The following is a 10,153-nucleotide window of genomic DNA, read 5'->3' as shown; positions in this document are numbered from 1 at the left end:
AGTTAGTGCTTGTTGTCTGCGTCAGTCTCCAAGACATACTGGAATAGGACTTGACTTGCCTAATGCGCATCACGGCAAAATGTAGATTATAATCACCCTAACTCTGTGAGTCAGGCCCTGCTGCGTCCCAGAGAAATATGACAGATGGTGCAGTTCATGTTGCCTGAAGGTTTTCTTAATAATCTATAAAAAAGCTTCACCATCAGTGCTCTGCAACAGTCTGCAAATTAGTTCAAAAATGAAACATGTGGTTGTCAAGGTAATTTGAAAAAGAGAGTAGATGGAGGGTGTGGGAGAGAAACAAAACCTATAAAAACAAACTACAGATAAGGAAAAACCCCACAAAGCAAAAAGGGCCTCTTTAAAGTCTGTAATACACAGTAGGGGGTCCAGGCGGTTTATTAAACCTGAAGCGTATTTGAACTGTAACCAATAAGCCTCTATTTTAGATGGTGAAGCAATAAATGTATTTGTATACCTTGGTTGCTGATTGGCTAATGGTTAGACAAGCCAAAACATTGTTAGGAACATCACAAAGTGGCCAAAATCTGATCAGCTCATTTTCAGACAGGTTTTTATAGAAATGGATCAAAAAGAGAGAGAATCTTTGTTCCTGAAACTTTCAGAGTCTCTTTCCACGGAGACTGAAGAAGAGGGACACATGTTGATGTAGAAGAGACATGAAGAAGAGGGGACACATGTTGATGTAGAAGAGACATGAAGAAGAGGGGACACATGTTGATGTAGAAGAGACATGAAGAAGAGGGGACACATGTTGATGTAGAAGAGACATAAGAAGAGGGGACACATGTTGATGTAGAAGAGACATGAAGAAGAGGGGACCATGTTGATGTAGAAGAGACATGAAGAAGAGGGGACACATGTTGATGTAGAAGAGACATGGAGAAGAGGGGACACATGTTGATGTAGAAGAGACATGAAGAAGAGGGGACACGTGTTGATGTAGAAGAGACATGAAGAAGAGAGGACACATGTTGATGTAGAAGAGACATGAAGAAGAGAGGACACATGTTGATGTAGAAGAGACATGAAGAAGAGGGGACACATGTTGATGTAGAAGAGACATGAAGAAGAGGGGACACATGTTGATGTAGAAGAGACATGAAGAAGAGGGGACACATGTTGATGTAGAAGAGACATGAGGAAGAGGGGACACATGTTGATGTAGAAGAGACATGAGGAAGAGGGGACACATGTTGATGTAGAAGAGACATGAAGAAGAGGGGACACGTGTTGATGTAGAAGAGACATGAAGAAGAGGGGACACATGTTGATGTAGAAGAGACATGAAGAAGAGGGGACACATGTTGATGTAGAAGAGACACGGAGAAGAGGGGACACATGTTGATGTAGAAGAGACATGAAGAAGAGGGGACACATGTTGATGTAGAAGAGACATGAAGAAGAGGGGACACATGTTGATGTAGAAGAGACATGAAGAAGAGGGGACACATGTTGATGTAGAAGAGACATGGAGAAGAGGGGACACATGTTGATGTAGGAGAGACATGAAGAAGAGGGGACACATGTTGATGTAGAAGAGACATGAAGAAGAGGGGACACATGTTGATGTAGGAGAGACATGAAGAAGTGGATTTTACATAATAGGTGACCTTTAAGAGATACATGTAATTAGCGCGTGCAGTGCAGACGGTCACCTTAATGATGGGGTCTTTGGCCGGAGCCCAGGACGGGACTATTTTCCCGTGCAGCCTCCAGCGGCCGTAGGGGTTGAGGAGGTGTCGCTCGATCACCAGGTACTCCAACACGTCCTTCGGCTGCTCCTCGCTGCCCATCATCAGACGCCCGAAGCGGTCGTAGATGGCCAGAGTCTGCGGGCAGGAAGACGAAAACAAGGTTTATACGGTCATTAAATCCAGATTGTAATCAAGGCTACTAAATCTATTGCTTTTTTAAATTGTCATTGCAATATAGACATCTGCAAGAAGACAGCGGAATTGTACTGATCATAAAATAATGACGTTTTTCTTTTACCTTTGATTGTTTTTAATTCTGTGAAAATTATTTTAGCAGTATACTTAAAGACACAGAAAGGAGTACACCATGATATCATTCTTTGAACGCATATTGCATATTTTTCTATTCAAGCCTAGTTGTTAGCATTGAAAAGATTTAGTTCCAAGTTCCTTCAACAGTACAACTTTGAAATATACTTAGTATACAAAAAGAAAAAGCTGAAAAAAAGTAGTGCAAGTGACATGACTGTTCAATTAAAATGCAGGAATAGATATACCAGAATGTAAATGTTAGATGTTGTACAGTAAAATATTGTATATTGTAATAATATATTTAAATATGACCTATAAACAGATGTTAGTGATGACAGAGCTCAGGAGTTCAACAATAGATGAGTTGCCTATTATCGTGCGCCCTTAATGTAATATGTTATTGATTTAAACCTCGGTAGAAACAATAAAATAACTCTTAAAGTGGACCTATCATGCTATTTTTAGGCAATAGCATAGGTGTCAGATATATAAAAAAAACATGTCTATGAAGTGTTTTGCTCAAAATACAAAAACAGATCACCCATTCTAGCCATGCCTCATATCCCTCTATTTCACTTCCTGTTTCAAAAGTGCTGATTTGGGGTATAAAGCTTTAAAGAGGAGGGGTCTGAGCTCATGCGGGACCCGGCAGCTACTGTCTAAACTAAATGCTGCCGTGATGAAACGCCATATCATGGATTATCAAGGATTCTCTCTGAAACAGTCTGGAGCTCAAAGGCTTTCTCTCTTGCCGGTTATACCACAAGGTGAGTTCCTTTTTACTTCCTGCTTCTTCACACACATGCTCTCCAGTACAGGTTAGCTCTGAGTGTTAGCGATGCTAATGTAAACACCGACCATATTACGTCCAAAACAGTCGGGCATTGTTTCTGATAGCAACGTTTCTGATTGGACCGTGGGTCCACATTTCAGATATTACGTCATATCGGACGCAAATCTGGATCAGCTCCGTTGTTCCCCCGTTTTTAGAGATTTGGGTACGGAGGAAAAGAGAGAGGGGTTTATTTTCTGACGCTGCGTGAGTTCCCTGACACACCGGGGACACATGTTTATGTATAAAAGACATCAGAAAGTGCATTTTGCATGATAGGTCCCCTTTAAACGAGCTTTCCTTGTAGTTAAATAATATAAAAAGATGTTTAGGTTTTCACTTTTTTTTTTTTTTTTCACTGTCATGCAATTTTATTTTAATTGTACTAAAAAGTAGACTTGAGTTTTGGCAGCACATGGTTAAGAAACACTGACAGAAGCTGTATTCATGAAACTTGACTAAACAACAACACACATATCGAGTAGAAGCTCTGCACACAAATAGCTATACTCGGATCCAGACTGGATTATATTAATTGATAGTCTTGTGGTCACAACTATTCTTATGGCATCAAAGAGGAAGACATTACAATTTCACTTAAGTGAACCCTAACACACTCATACATTTCTGACACTAAAAGAGAGAAAAGTGCATCAAAAGCCTGGATACAAACACTGACGTCGACAAAGACATGACGGCTGTAAATAGTTAACAGTGCTGCACTTTATGTGTTTAGTTATATGCAAAAACTACAAGACTCAGTTAGCTACAGCCCTTTTGGGTCAGGTAACACACACAAAAACTATTGTTCAGATTTCATTACATTCAAAAGTGGAGCTCACCACAGTCTCAGATCAACATGCGGGTCGTACCTGTTTGCTGTGCATGCGGACGGTCACCTGGCCGTACAGGTTGCCCTTGGAGATCATGTCGGGGCAGCGAGCGTGGACCACCTTGGGCGGCTCCAGAGACTCCAAAAACGTCCAGCTGATCGTCTTGTAACGGTTCCCCCTCGTCATCTCCTGCACAGATTCAAGGATTCAAGATTCAAGGCTTTTAGTCAAAGTCAAAGTCAACTTTATTGTCAATCTCAAAATATGTTTGAACACACAGAAAGATCGAAATACTGTTTCCCACAGTCCCGAGGTATAAAAAACTCACACATTAAAATGCAAGAACACTCTATAATTTACAAAATTATTATTATTATTGTCATAGCTACGGTGTAATTATGTTGAAAAATCTTAGGTCACAGGCTCCTCCAACAGTGCAAAAATAATAAAACAGATAAAATAGTGCAAGTAAATACAATAAAATGGATTATAGTAGAAATAGTGCAGAATAGTCTATATGCAAGTAATTGGAATATTGATATATATAAGTTGCAATCAGAGGAATACAAACTCAACTTCTATGTATTACTTTTGTTTATCTCTGTAAAGTGTCTTTGAAACCCTGTAGAAGCGCTTGATAAATAAATGCATTATTATTTAATGACACTTATGCATAACATTAATGGTGACATCTTTGAGTCCTTACTTATACACACGGTTAAGCCCCTGTCACACTGTCCCGAAATTGACACCCGATGGACACACGATAAAGGAAATGTTCAAATTCGGCTGTGATCGTAGCAACATCGGGCCATTCGCCGCTCACGAAGTTGCTGCCGGAGCCTGAGAAACTCCACCGACGGTCATACGATGGCTTAAGATGCCCTCACGAATGGCCCGATGTTGCTACGATCACAGCCGAATTTGAACATTCCCTTTATCGTGTGTCCATCGGGTTGTTTTATTGCACAACAAAATCATGTAAACATATTATGTAAATAACCCAATTTGTGTTCTGTGAAACTAAAAAGGATATAATATATTATTTTGAAGGTGAGTTGACAGGAAGTTGTTGTTGCTATGGAAACAACATGACGGAGAAAACGTAATATTTTCTACATATAAAGACGGAGAAAGTAAAGAACAAAGTCTGAAGATATCAGTACAGTATCATAGTACTGTAACATAATTGTTCGTTTCGTTGCAGTTGTATGTCTTAAATGTAATGTAAATGTTGCCTTCGTGTGTGGGTCGGGTCCATCTTCGTGCGAAATTCACAATTCAATATTCGTGTGTCCATCGGGTGTCAATTTCGGGACAGTGTGACAGGGGCTTTAACCTTTGCACATTTCTCCACAATACATTCACTTTAAAATGGCAAAGCTCAGGTGAAAAACTGCAGCAATGTTTAGAAGAACAACTTACAGGATAACACCTTTCTGTCAACAAGGAGTGAAGCTTCTCCTTGTTGAACCTGCAAAAGAAACAGCAGTTTGTTTCAAACAAAGAACACAACGAAATGTAAAGAATGGATATCATAGTTGATAGACAATAAAAAACATTTAGTCCTCATCTCAAGGTCTTACAGTTTTAGTTTTCAGTTTTAACCAGACTGAGCAAACTGACTGTAAGATGCCGTTAAAAGCTTCAGAAAAACCCAGCAAATACTTTTAGTGGTCAAATATTAAATTAATACTGTAAATTATTTCTATAAAATGTTCTCACAATAACAGAAACAAAGTTGAACTACTAATTGTATAAGAATACATTTGATTACACACTTAATTTAAGTAAAATAGTAAAATAATTTCCATAATCCCACTTCATTGTCCTCTATTTAAAATAAACTTTGAAAACTTTTATTTTTATTTATTTTTTCCAGTTTTCATTAGTTTTCTTTATTTCTTTGTACTCCTTAATTTCTATACGTTTTTGACGAAATAAGTGCCATTATTATATTGATGCTAATGATGATGCACGGGAGGGCTACTCCCCATAAGCTATGCTTCAGCCCTCCCGCTTCTACTATTTTTGTTCATTTGTGTGTATGAATTATACGTTTTTGTTTTTGTATGATTTTAGTAGAATACATTAAAAAAATAAAAATAAAAAAATCATAAAAGGTTTGATAAAATAGTTGGACTGCTCTAAGAACAGCCCTAAAATGGAAAATGGTTTGATTGCAGATCACAGACAACACCAGTATTTCAGTACGTCAGCTCTGCACAGATGTTTCCTTAAATCAGCCAATTCATGTTCAGAGTAAGTTCAACAAGGCTAGTTTTTGAAGCGTTCCCACTTAGCGTTAAGCTGAAGGCAGCATGAGTGGATTCCTCACTTCTATAACAAATGTCTCACTGTGATATTCAGCGTTCCTCACTGACTGTGAGCTGATGTCAGAGAGACGTGAGAGACGTGAGAAACCTGAGAGACCTGAGAGACTTGAGACGTGAGAGACGTGAGAGACGTGAGAAACCTGAGAGACCTGAGAGACTTGAGACGTGAGAGACGTGAGAGACTTGAGACGTGAGAGACCTGAGAGACTTGAGACGTGAGAGACTTGAGACGTGAGAGACGTGAGAAACCTGAGAGACCTGAGAGACTTGAGACGTGAGAGACGTGAGAGACTTGAGACGTGAGAGACCTGAGAGACTTGAGACGTGAGAGACTTGAGACGTGAGAGACGTGAGAGACTTGAGAGACGTGAGAGACTTGAGAGACCTGAGATCATCCTCTTACTGTGTCAGGGCGGTGTGGGCCTCAATGAAGATTTCCTGAGCCTGCACTGCAAAAGACTTCGTGGAGAACTGAGGGTCGTGCTCTTTGATTTTACGAATCCTGTAAAAGAAAAGAAATATATTCAGCTTTCTCACATTGACCGTGTTTACAGTTGATCATCCCTCAGAGTGTGATGATGTGGTTCAAAGACTCACAAAAGTAAATTCTTTAACAAAGGTAAAAATACAGAGCGCTGGATGTCAGAGGAATCAGGAGAAGGAGACAGGAAGTAAATACTAAGAGGAACACGGTGGGGGCTCTGGCCGTGTTTAAAAACTGGTTAAATCAAATGGACAGTTACAGAAAACCTCGATCAGAGCTGCCATCATTTTAAGTTACGTTTCTAAGTGGAATCAACACAATCGTTTTTTAACAAATGAAATACTTTTTTGTGAATGAAGTTTGTTTATAATATGTATGTGGCCGTGTAATAAGCGTGGTGACGCTTCCTGTCGTACATTTTTACATAAATGAGCGCCTCGCTGCACATTATCCACAGACAGGAACACGGTGTGGGCTCTGGCCGTGTTTAAAGACTGGTTAAGTTAAAGGTGAACAGATTGGACAGGTTATATTATACCTCTACTTATATTATATCTTACAAGTAGCACAATGTTCCATGATATGTCATAACATTCGATCGGTGGTGGCGAAGTCGATAGGGACTTGGCTTGGCAACTGGAAGGTCACCAGTTCAATTCCCGGAAAGACCAAGTGCTACCGAGGTGTCCCTGAGCAAAGCACCGTTCCCTACACTGCTCCCCGGGCGCCGTACATAATGGCAGCGCACTGCTCCTAACACTAGGATGGGTCAAATGCAGAGAAACTGTTTCGTTACATAGTACCTGTACTACGTAAGGACAATAAGTTGAATCTATCTATCTATCTAACATTCGTTGTCAGCTCTGGAACTGAAACCATTTTGAAAAGCCCAAAAAAATTATTATAATATTATATGATCAATGTGACAGGACTACTTTTCTACAAGAACATCTTAGGCGGAGGGCAGCCCAACAACATCCAGGTATGTTTGATGATAAAAACCTCAGTACAGGAACAACAGGAGAAGCTAGAAGAACAATCTTACGCTAGCTGTGAGCCGGCGCTCTGTTTAATCTGCTTAGTTCGTTGCTTCAGGCCTTCTTTGGACAGAGAGGAGAGACGAGCGTCGCCCTCCGGAGGGATGTAGGGGTCGAAGACTCCCGCTGGTGGAGCAACAGACAGGGGTTATCAATCAGGAGAGACATTACAAAATACAGTGTTGTCGTCTGATTGATGATCCAGATGACTGGATTGTGGACAATACAAACAACCCTGGTTTTTGATATTTTAGGAGAACTGTACAGACGACAACGGCATCTAATACACAATGTTCTTTAGCTAGGAGTTTGTGTGCCGATTACAAGAACCATACGTGTTCTTGTTACATCTGTTTGACATCCTTGTTAAGGACATTCCTGTTTTACATCAAACTAAAATCAAGCTTTTCTTCTCGTGTCATCACAAGCAGCTCACATCTTTAAGTGATTCAAATAAGATATCTAAAACACAATGAAAGATATTAAAAGAGTCAAAAGGTACCACAATTATAATTTAAATCAGAAGAAGTCTGATAAAATACCACGTAGGAAATCATTTAAACTTGACGGGACATTTAATACTTTTGCTATGAATGCATTTAGTAAAATCTCACCAATCATAATCTTAGTATTTTATACTTCCAAAGTCTTATGTGTTGTGTTAAATATATATATACTAGAAAGGTGTTGTACAAAAAACTCCTAAAAGCCTTTGCAGTCTTTACATTTAACAATAAGAAACTAGAGCAATTCAACAAATTCATATAAATTCAATCAAGAACGGTGAAAAAAAGGCCGTATTACAAGTGGAGGCGATGTTGATGGGCCTCTCAAAGTACTGCTGTCTGGGGGCAACGCCGGCTTTTCGGGCCCTGTCCTGGATGTTAGAATCTTTGAACCCTTTCATCCCCACCGACGGAGGGATGAAGTACCGCTTCTTAGTCCGGACCGGCAGGTACAGAGGGAGCGGGTGCCGAAGGTCCAGAGACGCCTCGGCATTCTGAGAGAGAAACAGATACGGTGAGTTCAATCTTTGTTTATCCTGAGAGAAATTGATGTGCAGTAATTGCATTATAAAGTGGGAAAGAATGCAAATATATACAGGGCAAATGAATACTTTAATAAGATGCACAAACAAAGATACACAATGCTATAAATGTACACAGTAAGATGCAAATTCAATATCTATACATACAGAAAAGTGTATGGTTTAACCACACCATTTTTTTTATACTAATACAACAATATATACAACTAAACAGCTCTGCCATTAAATCTACTAATCTAATCGATTTATTTCATGAAATGTTTTTCCTGCAATAAATTACTTGTATTCATGTTTTGATTAACAGTTTCAGCTGTACTTAGTAACTAAGTAACCAAAGCTGTCAGACAAATGTAGCAGTGTAAAAAGCACAATATTTGTCTCTGAGATTAAGTGGAGTTGAAGTGTAAAGTAGCATCAAATAGAAATACTAAAGCAACGTACAGGTATCTGTAGAATAGTATTTTATGAAGTATACCTATATTACACATATGTGCAAAAGTAATAACCTCTACACGTTGTCTGAAGATAATTATACTTTATGGTTGAGGTCAGTTTTTAATGAATTTTCAACAACATGTACAAATAATGCGGTCAAGTACATAAACAACTCTGAAATAGCACTAAGGTTAAGACTACAGGGTAGAATATCACATGTTTAACTTCCTAACAGTCTAATAGATTATCACTAACAACACAGTGTTTGTATTTTATTTGTTTACAACATTTCCTCTGCTTTGTTTTTATTTCCTGGTGAAATGATCCTTTTATGTAAAGACAGTTAGCTTTAGCTTAGCTAGCCTAATCAGGACTCGACGCTTTCACAACAAGCTCAACAAACGAGATGCTACAACAACAAACTGAGTGTCTCTATTTATTAAACTAAAGTGTTATTAAATGCCTCATTACCATTAAACTGCTACATGTTGCCCTGTGAAGAGCAACCAGCGTCCTCCTCATGGGCGTCGCCATCTTGACACCGTCTGACACAAAAGACGACTTCCGGTTTATTAGCGCGAGCTCTATGGACATTTCCAACGAGAATAAATAGTGGTTTGACATACATACATACAGCATGTTATCTTTAATATTATACAACCAAAAATGTGGCATTACATAAAACACGTTTATTACAACGTTCATGTTATGTGTTTGTGTGTGTATATATATACAGTGATAACAAAAACAAGGAATACTCGCTTTAGACCATACACATATCTATTATAATCAATATTCAGTTTGCATCTTACTAAATTTGACAGTACTGTGCACCTGTATTTGTGCAATTTTTGAAGCGTAATGTGATTCTGCTGTTTATGCAAAATGCATTTCTTGCATTGAAAGTGTTTAGAGCTATATACAAATATATGAGATATTTAAATATATAGTGTTTGTTAACTGTTTATGTTAACTTTCAGTTGTATTTGATTTGAATTCATGTACAATGTCTTGTTTACATGCTGCTTTGACAACATATAATCCAAAATGGTGATCAATACAGTAAATGTAATTGAATCTATTCTAATCTAGTCTAATCTAATTTAAACCCTTTTCCT

At 38.7% G+C, this 10,153-nt stretch overlaps 1 protein-coding gene across 1 annotated transcript in view; it reads right to left on the bottom strand.

The window, feature by feature from the left end:
- mrpl45 (mitochondrial ribosomal protein L45) overlaps nt 1-9,659 on the bottom strand; it is an 11,943-nt gene extending 2,284 nt beyond the window's left edge. The window contains exons 1-7 of the mRNA XM_034208079.1: nt 9,507-9,659; nt 8,357-8,552; nt 7,561-7,678; nt 6,435-6,533; nt 5,121-5,169; nt 3,735-3,884; nt 1,680-1,853 (exon numbers count right to left, since the gene is read on the bottom strand). Coding sequence (XP_034063970.1) covers nt 1,680-1,853; nt 3,735-3,884; nt 5,121-5,169; nt 6,435-6,533; nt 7,561-7,678; nt 8,357-8,552; nt 9,507-9,659 — 939 coding nt within the window. The remainder of the gene's footprint in view (nt 1-1,679; nt 1,854-3,734; nt 3,885-5,120; nt 5,170-6,434; nt 6,534-7,560; nt 7,679-8,356; nt 8,553-9,506) is intronic.
- Between the last annotated feature and the right edge of the window lie 494 nt (nt 9,660-10,153).

This window comes from Gymnodraco acuticeps, unplaced genomic scaffold (assembly GCF_902827175.1).
Source record: "Gymnodraco acuticeps unplaced genomic scaffold, fGymAcu1.1, whole genome shotgun sequence".
NCBI lineage: Eukaryota > Metazoa > Chordata > Actinopteri > Perciformes > Bathydraconidae > Gymnodraco > Gymnodraco acuticeps.
Note: the sequence above shows the minus strand (reverse complement) of the source record. Positions and strands in the feature narration are given on the sequence as shown.